Here is an 18,657-nt window from a genome sequence, read left to right as displayed (position 1 = left end):
CAATGATCAAAATAGAAAATCTGAGCAAATATACAACAGAGGTCCTAGATAATAATGTTTTCATGTACTCGAGTAGCCTCAGCTTCATTCTCATAAGACCATTAGGGTAATCATACTGAATTGGAAAGTCTGAAGCATTAAAACTAAGATGCTGAAAATGCCACAGAGAGCAGAGAGATAATTTAATGATTCCTCATACATTAATAAAGTTAATTAATTTTCTTGCGGCCATCCTGCCAACATATGAAGATAAAAATAAATTTCTGCAGTATTTTCCTGCCATAGAGACTGGAAAAAAATGACAAAACATGTTATGTTGTTATAATATAAACCATCTAACTCATACACTTGTGTTCAATTTGGGACATAAATATCAAAGGCATGGATTCACGCTGGGATGTTGCAAAGCACATTTCTTCTATGTTTCTATATTTACACTTTGTACTGGATTCCTGTGGTGGCTAAGCTATAGATCAATATTTTACCTAATATTTTTACGTGTGTAAATTGACCTGGAATGACATACCTATGCTGACATCCCATTTAGTCATAACAATTTTATCTGCAGAGAGATTTATAATGTACTATTGCAGACTATTTCCAACATGGCACCTTCACCTTCCAGGTAGTTCTACAATTCCCAGAAATTTCCAATCAGCATACTCATCAAAAACAGAGACTGCACTGGCTACATTGTTGTTTTGTTAAAATAAAAAATAGCAGAACCAAATAACGTCCTCTGATTGGTAAGGAAGAATGCGGTTTCCAAAGTGATGCAGGAAATGAATCAAGGAAAAAAATTAATATAGTAAGTGCATAAAATGGAGATAATTGTTCCTTGCCGGTTATTTTATACTATTTTCTTTCTCTAACTTAACAAGAAAGAGAGTGGTAGGAGAATGAAATCTTTCATTTCGTAGAATCAAATTGCTAGGAAAAAATAAAAAGTGGCCCCTCTATCTCTTAAAAATCTGTTTGCTCTTACCCAGCACATAAATCTCATGGTTGACTACAGCTGTGCTGAAGCGGTATTTCGAATACTTCATCGGCGCACACTCCACCCATTTGTCTTGGCTTGGGTTATACTGCAACGTTCGGTTGCTTAATCGATCAGGCTCATCATCGGGAAGATCCATCTGTGTGAAATATGACAGCCATATAATAATACAACATTTGGAGCCTTCTATACACGCCTGCATGCTATTAATCATGGAGGACAGTTGAGCAGATAAATAATACAAACACATCAATTTTAGCTGCAAAGTGATTCATACTGACTAGTGGAACCTATGACTTGTGGCTTAGAAGTACACTGAAGAAGACACAGGAATAACAACACATATATATACTGCAGCAAGGAAGCTGAGGATCTGGGTAATAATAAACCATCTATAGACTCATCTGTGACAGCACATAGCTCTTTTTTACAAGGATGCCGTGAAGTCTCAAGAAGAAAGTCAAAAACCACTTATTTCCCCCTTGAGATCAAATTTTGATTTAGCTTCTTATTTGATTAGGGCACAACATCCCAGAGGGAGTTTGAAGATTTATCTACTAATGCTTTAGGCGAAATAAAATTACATAACAGTAAAAACTAAACTCTGCACTTCTTTTATTTTTGAATGGATTTTGAACTCATCTTTAGTATGCCCTCCCCCGTTTTTCTTTCTCTATTGTCATCAAGGAAGGGAGGGGAAGGGAAAACAATTATTAGACCTGATTGTGTGAATAATATTATCTCTCTATCTATATCTATATCCAGGGCTTTTTTTCTCATAGAACACCCAGAACGGAATTCCGGCACCTTTTTTGGATGGAACCTTATAGGGTAGGGAAGGCGGGTTGTATGAAGTGTGTGAGTTCCGGTACCTTTTTTTTTTTTTTTAGAAAAAAAGCACTGTCTATATCTATATCAGTGGTTCTCAACCTGTGGGTCAGGACCCCATTTGGGGTCGATCGACCATTTCATGGGGGTCGCCAAGCAAGGCTGTCCGCCATTTTTTTGTCCGCCATTTTTTTCCCCTTTTCCGGCGGGTGCCTTACCTCCCTTGGGCTGGGCCAGCTGGTGGTCAGCCTGCTCCGTCTCTGCTGCTTCCCAGCTACACCTTGGCGGCGCAGGGGGCGGAACCGCGCATGCGCGGCGCTCCCGGGCAGGGAAAGTCCTTGACTTACGACCGGTTGGGTAGTCCTCGACTTACGACCTGTTTAGTCCTCGACTTACGACCGGTTTAGTTCTCGACTTACAACCGGTTGGGGTCGCGGCATTAAAAAGGTTGAGAACCACTGATCTATATCATCTATATCATCTATATCATCTATATCATCTATATCATCTATATCTATATCTATATCTATATCTATATCTATATCTATATCTATATATCTATCTATTCAAACTGCTACATGCATGCATGTCAAGATAGATATACTGTAATAAATGGGAACTTTCCCAGAGATTTATTCACTAAGTTTTAATAAACTTGAAACAATGGAACTGGAAGGAAAATGTACAAGTTTAAAAATACGTATTTTCTTTTTAGCACACACATACGTATTTTCTTTTTAGCACACACGTTATAAAAGAGATCAGCAGATAGCTTACTATTATAGCGCATGGGTTGGTACCTTACCAATAATATTCTTAATGCAAAGTTATGAATGGAGGCAAACAAATTAATATTGGCCAAATAAAGATTGGGAAAAGATGCAATGGAAATTGCAGGGCAGATTTAGGAAAGTTATATGGATAAAGTTTAGGGATGGTCATTGCAGTTGTGTATGGAGCTAAAACAGAAATTATAATTGTGATAGTGGTGAATATCTGTAGCTTGGATGCAGGATGAAGGCGGAGATTCATTCTCTGAGTTTGTGGATTGGTTTCTGAACATTTCGTTACCAGACTAGGTAACATCTTCAGCAGAATTTAGGGAATGTCAGTGTACAAGGAAAGAAAAAAAAAAGCGTTGACTTCTGACTCTTTTTAGCACAGTACAAGATAACATTCTAGCCTCAACTTTTAACATTTACACATTAATATATAACTAGCCATTTCTATAATAATGAATCTATCTAATCAGCAAAACCAAAGTCAAAGTTTCATTTTTTTCATCACAAGCACAAAATCCAGAAGTGATATCCAAATAAAAAACATAATTAAATATATTCTTCTCTTTGAATAAAACAATCAATATAACCATTTCTGCTTTATCTTCCTTGCTGTGGAAATATTTATTATTTGCACTTAATAATCCATTTTAAAACACTAAACTTTTCTTTAAAAACATTTCTGAAATCAACACTTTCTAATACATCTTTTTTTTAAATTGCCTCTTAACGTGCATATTTTAAAGTTCATTATTAAATTTAAGTCACTCCCTCCAAATTACCCTCACAGAATATTTTTTTCTTATTGAATACATCCTTTTTAAAACTCTAAAGAATTGAATACATCCTTTTTAAAACTCTAAAGAATTTTGATTGGCGGGGTCTAGGAAAAGAGCCTTCTCTGCTGTTGTCCCCCCCATGGAATATCTTGCCCCCAGAGGTGAGGTTGGCCCCCACTTATTCAGCTTCCTCTCTCTCTGCCTTTTTTAACTTGTCTTTTTAGCTTTCGTCTTATTTTATTTTTCTCTCTGTTTTCACTTTATTTTTAATTATATTTCTTTTATATGGTTTCTATTTGTAAACTGCCCAGAGTAATTTGGATAGTGAGATGGGGCATGGGAGGTATCTAAATTTGATAATAAGAATAAATAAAATAATCTTGAAGAAATCAAAAGAGCTTAAATTCTTGAGGGACAGACATAGGGCAGTACAGAATATAAACTGTTGGATACAGAGTGATTCTAGGGCAGGGGTGTCAAACTGCTGGCCCACGGGCCGGATGCATCATAGCAAAACCGCACCCTCCCCATTGCCGGCAATGGCAAAAAAGTCGTGATACGTCGCGACACATCACGTGACGTTGCGAGTTTGACACCCCTGTTCTAGGGATTGAAAGAAAACCTTAGAAAATTTCTTGGCTCCTTGATCAAGGGAAAGCTAATTAAACCATAAGGAAGCCATATCACAGGACAATGCTGAATTCTATCACACATAGGGAATTTATACTGGAGGAGACTTTGTTAAGACTCTCACATCTCTACTTGAAATCCAGCAGCAGAACTTTTCAAGCAGTCCCAAGTTCTCACAATTCTGCTAACACTAGAAATGAGGTTCCATATCTTCTGCTAAAGAATGTTCACACAGCCATATATCTCCTGGTTTTTTTCATGTTGGACATACTGACTCCTAGACATACTTGCTACCTCCTAGCTGCACATTACAACGTGTCAGTCGGAATACAGGCAGACCTCAACTTACGACCACAATTGGGACATGAATTTCTGTTGCTAAACCAGGCAGTTATTAAGTGAATTGCAATTTTACAACCTTTTTTTTTGCAATGGTTGTTAGGTAAATCACTGAAGTTGTAAAGTGAATCCTGTGTTTGCTAAATGAATCCAGCTTACCCCATTGACTTTGCTTGTCAGAAGCTGGAAGGTCACAAGTGGCAACCACAAATGCACAGGTATAGTATAGGTGGTACCTGGCTCAATAGTAGTAACTGTGAGAGGGATCTTGGAGTCCTAGTGGACAGTCACTTAAATATGAGCCAAAAAAGCCAACACAGTCATAGGCTGCGTTAACAGAGGGATGGAATCAAGATCACATGAAGTGTTAGTACCACTTTACAATGCCTTGGTCAGACCACACCTGGGATACTGCATCCAGTTTTAGTTGCCATGATCAAAAGAAGATGTTGAGACTCTAGAAAGAGTGCAGAGAAGAGCAACAAAAATGATTAAAGCACTGAAGGCTAAAACATATAAAGAACAGTTGCTGGAATTGGATATGTCTAGTTTAATGAAGAGAAGGACGAGGGGTGACATGATAGCAGTGTTCCAATATCTCAGGGGTTGCCATACAAAGACGAGGGAGTCAAGCTATTCTTCAAAGCACCTGAAGGCTGGACAAGAAGTAGTGGATGGAAACTAATCAAGGAGAGAACCAACCTACAGTAGAACTAAGGAGAAATTTCCTGACAGTTAGAACAATTAATCAATGAAACAACTTGCCTCCAGAAGTTGTAGGTGTTCTAACACTGAAGGCTTTTAAAAAGAGCCATTTGTCTGAAATGGTATAGGGTCTCCTGCTTGAACAGTGGTTGGACTAGAAGTCCTCCAAGATCCCTTCCAACTCCGTTATTCTGATCTCAGGACACCACAACTGTCATAAATTCAGCCAGTTTGCCATGTGCCTTAATTCTGATCATGTGACCCTGGGAATGCTGTGATGGTAGCAAGTGCAAGAACCGTAAGTCACTATTTTAGTGCTATTGTAATTTCAAATGGTCACTAAACAAGTGGTTGTAAGTCTAGGACCACCAGTAACAGAGATGATCAGCTTGACAAATTTTGTTCCCCATTAGGGACACCCTGCATCCCAAACAGGTCGTAGTGTGGTAAGACTAACAAAAGCTAAGAAAAAGGAATACTTTCAAGAAAAGCAATATGACCTTCTAAGGACTGGTGAATTTAAAGGTACTCTCACAGATTAGCTCATTAGGCTATGACCAGCAATTATGTATGCATATATCTGCAGCTTCATGTGAACAATTACCTTTAATCAGCAGAGGAAGAACAGAGACAATGAGGCTTTGATCCCTTTGCAACCATCTGTGTGTTTTTTTCCCCTTCTCATTCTTGGCAGCCTTCAAACCTCTGGCTCTGCCGCCTTCTTTGAAACAAATAGATTCTTTGCCAGGATGATGCCAGTGGGAATATAATTCATAAACCACATACATATAGAAAATTAACTTGTCTGGATTCTTCAGTAAAAACGTTAACAAGATTGGATGGGCAAGTGGAGTTGTGTTCATGGAGCCATATGTTGCTGCTAAATCATGAGCCTCCAGAAAACTAAAAGAGATGAACAAAGCCTACTAGAAAGTCTCCATTTTAAGTCTCTAGCGTATCCTGAAATGTTTCCCTACAGAGTTACTGCAATGATTACTATACAAGGTGGTCATTCTTTGCAGTCAGCTATGGTAAGCTAAGCAACAGAGGATAGGTACTGTGTGACCTTTAAACAGGGTGCATTCTCTGCAGCCGTTCAATTCCATTAAGTATTGCCAATGGTAGGAGTTGATGGGGACTGTAGTTCAAAAATGACTCTGTTTCCCTGAAAATAAGACCCAACCAGAAAATAAGTCCTAGCGTGATTTTTTCAGGATGCTCGTAATATAAGCCCCACCCCCAAAATAAGCCCCAGTTAAGATTGTCAGCCAGATGGATGCATTTAGTACTGTATTTCCTCGAATATAAGCCCTAACCAGAAAATAAGCCCTAATGCGTCTTTTGGAGCAAAAATTAATATAAGACCCAGTCTTATTTTCGGGGAAACAAGTTAGCCGGTGGACTACCAGTTCCTCATTCTTTCCTTTTAATTCTGGATCACCACAAGGGACTTTAAAAAAATAAATAAATTATTCTTTGACACTGAATTTAATTGGATTCGCACAGGCTGCTTTTTGCCACATTACAGTAATAAGTGTGTGTTCACAATAGCCAGTATGGTAAAGATGTTTCAGGAGGAGGCCCAGATTCAAGTCCACTTCCAGCCATGGAAGTCCACAAGGCAAGCTGGGACTAATTAGTCTCTTTCAACCCAACCTACCTGATAGGGCTGTTACTGCAAGGAAAATGGGAGGAAGGGTTGTTATGAATGCCACTTTGAGCTCTTAAATGGAAGGCATCAGATAAACAAATAATCTGGAGGTGCATATCCATATGAAATATTTATGACATTCAAATTTTAAAGAAAAAAATTATAATAAGGATTTTCATTCTCATTTTAAGGATGTTTTTGGAACCTTGTCCCATTCAGAATAGAGGGAGTTTTCAACCTAAGCTTATCAAAAAATCAGGAGTCTAGTAGCACCTTTTCCAATTAATAAATTTTATTACATAGGCTCATGAAAGCTGCAGCTTTTTAATGTGCAGATTAACACATTTAATGTTGAATGCTGATGGTAAAATCATGTGTAGACTAACATGATTTTACATTATACATTCAATATTTATTGATTAAATTTCTGTACCGCATCTCTCACCTAAGTGACTGTGGTAAGTATCAATAGCATTTAGACTTATATACCACTTATATACCACCATAGCATTTTACTGCCCTCGCTAAATGGTTTACAGAGTCAGCATATTACCCCCAATAACCTGGGTCCTCATTTTGCTGACCTTGGAAGGATGAAAGTCTGAGTCAACCTTGAGCCAGTCGGGATCAAACTCCTGGCAGTTGGCAGGATTAGCCTGCAATACTGCACTCTAACCACTGCACCACCAAGGCTCTTAGGTAGGTAGGTAGTCAATGCTTATAAATGTTACTGTACTACGAATATATGGAAGATTGCTGAATATTCAGAGGTTCTTCCTTGTAGGTTGAATAGTGGAAGACAGAAATTAAAATCCTGCACAAAGTGCCTGAAGAAGTGGAGTGTTATTGTTGGGAAAGTGACACTGCTTGTGGGTTTGTTTCTATTTGCTCAGCCTATACATATGTAAGTAAGCCTGATACTATCATTCTTCTGACAAATTCTCCCCTCCAAAGATTGAGATATAATTTGTGGAATTATGAGGTTAAGAAACTGGTATTTTATACAAGCCATCATATCGTGTAAGAATTAAGCACCTACAAAATTCCTTGTAGGATTTGCTCAGGTGAACTTTATATGTAGTTTTTCATGTAGAGCAGTGGTTCTCAACCTTTTTAATGCTGCGACCCCCAACTGGTCGTAAGTCGAGGACTTTCCCTGCCTGGGAGCGCCGCGCATGCGTTGTTCCGCCCCCTGCGCCGGCCGAGGCGTAGCTGGCAAGTGGCAGAGACAGAGCAGGCCTACCACCAGCTGGCCCAGCTCAAGGGATGTAAGGCACCCGCCGGAAAAGGGGGGAAAAATGGCGGACAGCCTTGCTTGGCGACCCCCGTGAAATGGTCGATCGATCCCAAATGGGGTTGCAACCCATAGGTTGAGAACTGCTGATGTAGAGAAACAAACAAATAATATACTGCATATTGTAGTCTAAATCATAAAGATGGTATACTGAAAAGCAGGATGGATCTCATCCCCAGCTCAGAAAATATCACTGAGATGATGTAATCCTTAAGACTAGCATACTGATTTGTTCAATTTCTTCTCCACCCCCTCATTCTCTTTTTATTTTTCTATTGTATCTTTTAGATCTTATTTCTAAACTTGATGCAGCATTTTTAAAGTTTTAGGTACTTTGTATAGTTAGGGATTTCAATGGCAAGACTAATATAATGCCCAAACACCTTTCCTGTGTTTTCCAAAATTATTTCTGTTTAAATATATAAAACAATAAAGAATAGGAACTGGAGCAATATTTGTGTATATTAACTACATCTCCAGATATCTGCAGGTCTGTTATAGCAAATTATATAGAAATTTATATTTGGTATAGTACATATTGCCTTCATGCTTTTCATTTCCTTTATTATTTACCTAATAGGCTCTGTGGGGCAAAACCTTTATCCATTAGACTGAAAGGTTCATTTTAAATGGGTTGCCACCTATTATTTTGTGAGAGACGTGGCAATTAGCTTCCTAATTCATGCAAGATCGGTATTAAGAAGACCCACCCTACATATGCATTCCTACATAAAAACATGATAAGATCTCTGTGAGATTGATCATTCAACTAGATGCATCCTGTTTCATACAGAAGCCCATCAAATCCTTCTGCAAAGCTCATCACTTCGGCTCAGGTTCTTCCCATTCCCAAATTCCTCGTGTGATGGTTCCAACTCCCCCCCCCATCTAATCTTGCAATTTAGCCTGGGACGGTTGCCCATGTAGCAACCTTGCTCTTTTTCAGTTTCTAGTTTCTGTCCTTCCTTCATAACCTTAGGCAGATATGTGGCTCCAAATAGTCCTGCCATTTTTGGCTACAATTTCCTTAACGTAGACAAAGCAACATGAACTTGGTCTAGCAAAAGTTAGACTAATATATTTGCTTCATGAGGCAGATAACAAAAATGACCAATCCTACAGTGCAGCACAGACTGGGTGTGACACTCTCTCTAATATTTTGTTCCTTCTTAAGCATCTACTATCTGAGGCAACTGCCTATTCTGTCTCAAGTTTTCACAATATACTGTTAAGTTAATATAGTGGCTAACATAAACTTTCTAATCCATTTTAAGCTCTAATTTCTTTTATAGAAAGACTACCCAGAACTATGCTTCTTACATTAACCTTTCTCAAAAAAAGAAATATTTGCAGACCTCAGAAAAAATTCTCAATGTAGCACTTTGATATGTCAGCAAACCTTTATGCTCTCTGAAAGTTAATTAGCTGTCAGTACTGTAATTCATTGCCCCATCTGCAATCCAATCCTACCTAATCATAAATAAATCTTATTAAATGGAATTAATCCAAGTTAGATTCACAAATAGCTAAATGTAATCTAAAGTCTCCAGGCTTTATTTTCCTGATTAAACTAATTTTATATAGACCTAACTTTTCTATATGATTTTTTTTCTTATATCAGAGGCTAATGCCACAATAAATATAAGAAAATATAATTATTTGAATTGAATCTTTTGCATTTTTGAACGCTTTAGAAACATCAGTATGCATCATAGCACAATACCCAGTCTCAAATTGCAATTCTACCCTGCAATCCTATCACATATTAGTTTTTCACAAGTTTAAATAAAGTGCTTCCTGCTGATCTTCCATATGTATAGCAATGCCATATTCAAAAAATGTACAACACATTTTCATATCTAAGGTAGAAAATACAAACAACTCACTTCCAGCTCTAAAAGTACAATAGAGAAATAATACTTCTGTCCAATGTTTGGTGAAGTAGTGCAAGCTGCACTCACTTTTCAAAGGGCATCCAATATCACTTCACCATCCACTAATTACATTTTAGATTTTCCCCTGTGGAAAATATAAACCGTAGAGAAGCCTGAGTATTTTTCAGAAGAAAATGCTGTAGATGCTGTTATTGCTTATACCTTCATCCTTTTTGAAAGACAACATTTTAATATGAGCAGCAGGTGTTCCAGCGAATTGCTCTTCCTTAACTCCCTCACTGCTACCACTCAGAAAGACTTTAGTACTGCTCTGTGACATAAAGAGCCAATTTGGTCTAGTGGTTAAAGCACCAGACTAGAAACCAGGAGACTGTGAGTTCTAGTCTCATCTTAGATATGAAAGAGAACTGGGTGACTTTGGACCAGTCAGCCTGTCTTGGCTCATGATGTCAGCTTGGGGACAAGCCAGTCAGTCTATTCCTGTCACAATCAATAAAAAAAAGCAGGCCCTGCATTTGTGGGAAAATGCTAGGATATAACATAATACCAAGCATGTGGACATTCATATAATGGCGTTCGTATCAAGGTTGTAGGGTTTTCTTTGGCTGCGTTGCCACAACCATGACTGCAGCCACTCAAGAATATAGTTCTCCTGCTATGTCACCATGGTTATAGAGTTTCTGTGACCCAAGGACATTAATTTAAATTTTTAATAATCAATCGTCCCTCACCCTCACTTTTCACAGAGCAGTCTGTCAGAAGGCTTTTCCTTTGAAATTACTGGCTAAATGTGGATTAATAAAATACTTGTATTATGAGCAGAGAGGAGATGGCTAGTAAGTTACTCAATTTTTGTGGCAAGATGAACAGATGTTTATTACTTCACACTGCATAACTGCAGCGAAAGAGTGTTTGATGTTTTCTGACAATTTTAGACAAATAAAAATATAGACATGCTCATGATTATGTTGTTAGGAGTATCAACATATATCTGAAAAGATACAAATGACTCAGAAGTATTCAAAATTTATTTCAATGTTAATGACAAACAAGAAATAGATAGCTTGGCAGTCTGGCAAGCCTCATATAAAAATAGCAGTATTCTCAATAATGTGCAAGATGTATTGTAAACTGACTTCTAATTTACCACTGAAGAGCAATCAGTGAACAGCACTAGAAACCAGAGTAATTGTTAATTTGCGTTGTGGGTTTTTTTCTTCCATTCAATTGTGTCCAAATCATGGAGATTGCATGAACAAGTCTCTGCACTCTTCTTGGCAAGATTTTTCAGAATGTTTGCCATTACCTCCTTCCTAGGGCTGAGAGAAAGTGACTGGCCCAAGTTGGGACTAGAACTCATGGTCTCCTGATTTCTAGCCCAATGCCTTAACCACTATACCAGATTGGCTCTCCTGCTTTCTCTGTAATTAGTCTCAAAGTCTGCCTTTAAAGGCAGATTATCTTTCTCTGTCCATCAATAAGATCACATCAAGTGCCGGCAAATAATATTTCTGGTATAATGTGTGGTACATAGACAAAGTTTCCTTCCCTCCCTCAGTGACTTTCAAACCAAAGTAATTTTCATCTTCTAAAGTTGGAATTGATGTGTTGCATTAGTCAAGAGAATGAACTGGAAAGTCCAGTTAAAATCTTATTTCCCTCCTAAATAATAACTGTTTGATCTTGAGTAAGTCAGAATTCTTCAGCCTCAGAGGCAGCCAGCGGCAAACATCATCTAGAGAGAGGCTGAAGAGTCTTTACCAATTACAGCAGACAATAACTGGATCGACTGAATGCACAGACTGATCCAGCATATGCACTAAGACCTGAAAGCCAAAAGGATTTTTTTTTAAATGGCAAGAGAAAAGAGATATTGCCCTACTGCCTGAAAGCAAGCACATCCATCAGCAGTAGCTTTTGTAATTTTTCTGAATGGCAATGATTGCAGTTACATTCCAACTGTGAAGGCTGCTTTAGCAAGCACAGACAATGGCTTCAGAGAGCACTCCGTGTCCCGAAACGCTTAGCAACGTTCCTTACCTGTGGGGTCCATCCTCCGATGACATACAGCCTGTTTTTCACAGCAACGACTGCATGGCAAGCCAGCGGCACTGGGAGCGGGGCCAAAGTTCTCCAGTTCTCCTGCTCCATGGAGTACTTCTCCACAATATTGGTAATTTGATATTGGTTTTTCAGTTTCATTTGACCTCCTATGATGTATAAATCATGATGGATAGTGCCTAAAGCATACAGTTCACGAAACTGCGCTGTGCACAGGCTTTCCCAAAATCGATTTCCATGACCCTCATACCTGTAATGAATCCTCATATTAGAATTTAATTTATCACAGTTTACCTATGTATTTGTACCTAACCTTCTCTCCTTAAGTACAGCTTTTATTCTTAAGTAGGCCCAACATGGGGTTAAAAAAGAATTTTAATTTTGACAAATGTCCAATGGCATAAATTGACATGTCTTATTAAATGCTATGATTTTACAGAGGTAATTTTTCTGACTATTATCCCGTTTCCTTCTCTACCCACCCACGCAGTCTGGGGACATAACTGCCCCCTTGCCCCAATTATATTAGCCTTGTCGGAGAGGTGCCTGAATATTAGGAATATAGTGGGAAATGTCTTTCACTACTGGCTATTCATCACCCAATCAACATCCTCAAAATATTCTGTTTGCTTCCTATCCTCCTCCATGTAGATAATAAATATATTAGTTAACCAGAGCAGCAACAGTCAGGGTAGCATATGGTTAATCCAGCAAGATCTTATGTTAAGAGATCTTGCTGGATTGTGCTAAAAGAGCTGAATTGTGCTAAAAATCTGTAAAAAAAAGCATTGAACCTTGGGGCATAACTAGGGGCATACCCATCATTAAGAAATCAGATGAGATCAGGAAAGAAAATTTCCTCCTAGAAAATCCCTCTCTTATTATATTTTTTTAATATTATTATTATTAAATTCATTTGCTGCCCATCTTGCAGTTCAAGATGACTATTCCCTTTGCTTGCTATTTTTTTTTTATTAAAAGGCAAAATCTGACTTGGCAATGCATATGTATAGCCTTAGAAACTCAATCCTAACCAAATGTATTTAAAGCAGTTTTCCTGAATTTTAGTGGGATGTATGGCAAGGACTATACTTTTCATTTTCCTTCAATATTAACATTTTCAATATTAACAAGGCAGCACAGAATGAAAGCACTACAGATATACATTTGTATTGTCCTCATGACTGAATAAGGGCAAAATAACTCCAGAAAGAAAGAAGTTGCTTATAGCATTATATCTGGCACCTAGAGGGCACTATAGACCTTGCCATTGTGTCATTAATGAATGAGCAAACACCTAATTGTTTCATTCACAACCTGAAATAACTCTGCTTGACAGACCTGTTTTAAATATATAGATATAAATATATACTGCTCAAAAAAAATAAAGGGAACGCAAACCCCTTCAGTTCCATGTTAAAATGTTCCCTTTATTTTTTTTGAGCAGTATAGTATATGCTGTATTCAGTCAATTTAGAAGCCAATGGAATGTGTGTAAAACAATAGTGGAGGATTCCATCCAACCTTTATAAATATTCCACAAGAACTTAATCCCTACACGATGCCTTTTAACTTTGCAAACGTAATTTATAAAGTTGGATGATGACTTAGAATTGTCCAAAACTTTTTTGCATTTAGTTAAGATTGTCTTCCATCATTATAACTGATCTAGAAAAGGAGCCAGAGGAAGATTATTCATTGGTTAACTTTGATGTTAGAAATTTCACTTTGATGTTAGAAGTTCTATCATAGGCTTAGAAGAAAAAATCACACAGCACTGAATAATTCTTGGGAATACCACTTGAATCTTTCCTTCTATATGGCCATTTGTAATTTTAAGTGTTGGGGAGTGGAAATGATATAGGAATATTTTGTGTCTTAGTGCCCCCCCCCCATACAAACCTATAAATTTCAATCTTCCTGGTCTTTTGTCTAGACATCTTGGCAGCACTCGCCTCCCCTGCAACAACAATTCTGTTGACCTCAGTAACCACACCGGTGTATATACTGCCAAGGCCTTCTGCATATTTTGGAGAGGAAATGAAGTAGGTCTTTTGCGTTAGAGGTGCGTAACAGAAGCTGGCCTCGGCATAATTACCTTTCCTTGATCGGATCCCCCCTGAGTTATTGCCAATGCAAAGGAGAAGTGTAGTGGTCTCCATGCCATACCGAAGGCTGAGGGAAAGTTGATTGGATTTTTTCATGGTTTCTAAGGCTCCCTCAATCATGTCTATACACTGAGAATTACTCAGAAGCACTGTGTTCCTTTTCCGAGCTTCCACTAGGAATGAAGGACTTACAAGTTCCAGCCTTACTTGCTTCAGGAGCTCAATGAGATGATCTGCACGCAACTTCCGACTGTGGTTAACCCATCTAAGGACTAAGTCCAAGATGCTCTCTTCTCTGGATACATTCAGATCATCGGATCTGATCAGGCTTAGCAGTTGCTGAGCTTCTATCTCTAGTATTTCTTCATGCTGGCTCACCTCAGTAAAGTGCTGGTACAAATATTTCCTGGCTCGTTCAGATAGTTCTTCTGCCCCAATGTGCTTTGCAAAATAATAGATCCCTACAGAGTTGGAAGCTTCAATGTGGTCCATCATGTAGGTTTGACATTGACTAAACACATCTTCCATCTGCATAAAAAAGGCAGCAATGGCCACATTTTGTACATTACAATTTGTGAGATGCAATTCAGAAGTGTACATGTAGTGCAGGAGAACGGATATGCTTTCAGCTGCTATGTCATGTAGCACAACTTCTCTCTGTGCGCATTCCATCAACCCACAAGTAAACATTGCTTTGAAATAGGGGCTAAAAGCAGCCAGGATCAATTTGTGGCAAGGGAATTTTTTTTCTTCAGCCACTAACACCACATCAATCATTTCAGTTAAATCTTTCATACATTTTAGTTGATCTAGTAAATTCAAACTATGCTGCTGCTTCCTTTTACCTCCAGCCTTGTAATCCATGATGGACTATATTTTAAAGTATTTTCTGGTGCTTATTGGAGTTTTAAAATAGCTATTTGTACATCTGAGAGCTCTCGGAATGAAATTCCTTCATTTTATTCCTAGAAAGGAGAAAGAAAAACAGTTGTGGTCTATAGGCAGTAAATGTTTTGAGCAAATGCATCAGAAATATATACTAATGTGGCAATACTATAACAGAAAATCCACCTAGTGGTTGGAACACTGCCCCAGAGACATGGAATTAGGTTGTTTGGGACTTTGTATACCAAATGCCTTGCACCCAGAGATTTATGAAGCCCATTCCTTCTTGGGAAGCCATCCGAACAGCAGTGCCCTGCCATGTTTTTAATCAGAATGAATGTTTAATGCCTACCATTAATGGCTACCATTTTTAATTAATTGTATTGTCTTCCTTTGTTTTTTAATTTAACATTTTTATTCTATTATATGCTACCCAGTGTTTGTGGCTTGGAGTGGGTTACAAAAGCGGTGGAATGAATGAATGGATGACTTTATTTTCCAGCTGAACAATAATTAGGAAGAATATAGTGTATTTTCCACTATAGAGCTTAATACCAAAGAATATTTTGATACTGCAGCAGGTTTATTTTTAGTATTTCTGCCTAATTTCTAATGGTACTATAATATATACAATGACATACACAATATTCATTATATATGTGCTAATAATTCATACAGTGTTGAATACATTGTAATGTTTAAATAATATTAAAAGGTTCATAAAAGAAACTTTGCAATCTTTATCCACCAAAATTCTTACATACAATCTAATGTAATTAAATGATGCTGTAACTTTCTTTAAACAGTCCAATAAGAATCTTTTGAGAACCCAATCACCAATTCTATGCTGTACACATAGATAAATGCTAATGCTGTTATCTGACAAATCCATCTGTTAAAATCCCACATTAAGCTTTTCACAAGAACATTTTTCCTCTAGTTAACAATGTTTTCAACATTAAAAGAGGAGCATTGCTAGATTCCATTCCCCCTCATCAAAGCCTGGATATGATTCTCAAACCAACTCTTGATGCATAGAAGACTCCCACTGAGATAACATTTTAATAACATTTTGAATTACTGTAGATATTCTGATCTGAAGAAGCCAGCATGGTATATGGGTTTAGATGCCGAACTAAGAGATGGAAAATCCGAGTTCTATTCTTCCTTTCTGCATGGAAGCTCACTGTGCACTCCATCTGCAACAAGCCAGCTGGAAAACAAAAACCCTCATTGCATCATGCATTGTTAGCTTTGTGGTGAGAACAACGAGGTAAGCACAATGCAAAAACAAGCAGATACTGCAACCAAGTGGGATAAATGCTAAGAACAAAAGCATTGATTTGACGGAGCTGCCTAGGTAGAGCTGCAACTCTAACAGTTCACAGGGAACACAAAGGGCAGGCAGGAAAGAACGCCATCTCTCCTTGTTAGATCCTAATAGCTTATCAGAAAGGCTGAATTGGGGATAAGTAAAACATACTATTTTATTCCTGGACATATAGGTTGCCATGGGAGACCAAACACTTGCAAAGATGTGAGCTCAACTTCCTGCAGAAAGGCAGGCTTGTACAGTGTTAAGAACAGTAAGATTGCAATATTCCTTCTGCGCCTCATCCTAAAATACTCCTGGCAACTTGCACCCTGCCTTGAGCATAATCACTTGCAGTGTTTAATGATCTATTCACTTCAATGACACAGTCCAAACATTAGAGGACAGATCTTTCTTCTGCCACAAAGCTGGATGTTTTACAAGGTAACACAATAAAGCTAGCCTTCAGTTAATCTCTTCTGAAATTCCAGTCTCATTAGGCATGCTGGCCACAAATTTTAAGACACAGATTATTTGTTAAACCTGAGTGCCACCCATGTTAAAGGCTTTTTCATTACAACTTTGGCATATATTGAGAGACAGCTATTGCTGCCATCTTAAAAGGATGGATACATGACTCCGTTGCTTACTGTACTCACAATCCTTGGGGAAAATGTCCTCAGCAAGGCTGTTGTCCTGCCAGTGGGGGACCCACAAATTTCCTCTTAGCTTTCCCTCTCTGATCACCAATCAGCAAGCAAAACGGACAGGCTCAAGAAAATGATTTGATGGCTGGGTGAGATGATGATTATACTACGTTTTAATTCTATATTTTTATATAACTCAAGGCTAATCCTCCTGCCTTCTTTTTACCCCATGACAACAACCCTGTGAGGTGGGTTGGGATGAGAGAGAGAGAGAGGAATCGGCCCAGAGTCATCCAGCTGCCTAAAAGAAGTTGTCACAGTTCTGACAGATGAAACTCTTCAAAAGAACTTCGAGGCATTATTTACCTTAAAGAGTCTTTATTTTGAGTAGCATAATATCGGCACTGCATAATCAAAGCCAAAAACTGAATTCCCCTCCCCTGAGCACATAGTATCAAAGCACAATTCCCTCCTCCAATTAACAGTCATAAATCACATTCCCCTATTAGCTCAAAGTGCAGACTTCTTCTCCAGTTCTCCAGCCCACCAATTCTTTATCAGCTCTGGTTACAATAACCTTGTTTCTCACACTAGATTTAGTGTTGTTATGTCTAGCTGAACTCTCGTTCACATCCCCCCTCCCAGCATCATCTAAGTCTAAAGCAAAAGGTAAAAGATGGCTGCATTTCCATCTGTTGTCAATGCAAAAACATCCAATGTTAGCAACGTTGACAGAAGTCTTACCAGCTCCTGGTATCTAGGTCAGCACCTTCACCACTACACCAAACTGGCTCTCCAGTGGATTGGTTCTTGTTGTTACGATTTTAACAAAGATATAATCAAAAGGCCTAGCAGAACAGGAAAGTCTTAATTACTTCCCTGACAGTGGGAACAAGGAGAGCTAAGAGCAGTTTTCAAAGGAGCCTGTTCCACGGCTTGGAGCCCTTCACTTGTGCTGGAAACAAATAGGCCTTTGAAAAGGTTTAAGTGGGCCTTTCTTGTTGATCTTGAAGCTGGGGAGGTTAAAGTTGAGATAGGCCGTCTTGGGTAATCGGCTTTGAAGCTATCTTGAGACTTAAAAGTTTAAAACAGTGTAGCACAAAGAGAATATGATCCCCGGATTATGCAGCATGTAGCAGCCTCTTTGCTGCATTTTTATACCAGATGAAGCTTCTACACTGTCTTCAGGGATTACTGTGTGAGGAATGCAATTCAGGTAGTTTAATAATGATATCACTAAAGTATAGATGACTGTTTTGAAATACTGCAACTCTAAGATTTGATGTGATATTCTATTTATAGGATAGATTAATTTACAAAGACTGTAGTTCTATGGACAGAAGAGCAGTACAAGTCTAAAAATGGGGGGACATGTGCTTTTGTGATTTGGTAAAATGGGTGAAATCCATGATTAATATCATATCAGAATTAAAATCTCATATCTGATATTGGTGAACGATATTACAAAGTTATGACTATGAAGAGGCTTATTCTGTAACATCATCTGACCCGCAATAACTGGAAACATGTAAGCTTAGTATATGCAAGGTTTATTTTTTTTACAATATTGTAAGTACATTGTTTTTATGAATTATTTGATTTAAACAAATGAAACTGAATTATTAGGATTTCATTGTTTTATTTTCAAAAGAAATATATCATATTTCAAAAGAAATATAATATATATATATTATATTTCTGTTTATGTTTCTACTTTTAATTACCTATTTTGCATGTGAATATTCTT

General features: G+C 38.0%; 1 protein-coding gene across 1 annotated transcript; it reads right to left on the bottom strand.

Moving 5' to 3' along the window:
- Positions 1-985: 985 nt before the first annotated feature.
- On the bottom strand, positions 986-14,953 carry KBTBD12 (kelch repeat and BTB domain containing 12; the record flags this gene model as incomplete). Its single annotated transcript, XM_015831553.1, has 3 exons — positions 13,861-14,953; positions 11,938-12,208; positions 986-1,136 (listed from the first exon to the last, which is right to left on the bottom strand). Coding segments are annotated over exons 1-3 (1,492 nt in total), but the record flags the coding sequence as incomplete, so codon positions are not given.
- Positions 14,954-18,657: the final 3,704 nt, after the last annotated feature.

This window comes from Protobothrops mucrosquamatus, unplaced genomic scaffold (assembly GCF_001527695.2).
Source record: "Protobothrops mucrosquamatus isolate PMUCROS unplaced genomic scaffold, P.Mucros_1.0 scaffold_260, whole genome shotgun sequence".
Classification (NCBI taxonomy): domain Eukaryota; kingdom Metazoa; phylum Chordata; class Lepidosauria; order Squamata; family Viperidae; genus Protobothrops; species Protobothrops mucrosquamatus.
Note: the sequence above shows the minus strand (reverse complement) of the source record. Positions and strands in the feature narration are given on the sequence as shown.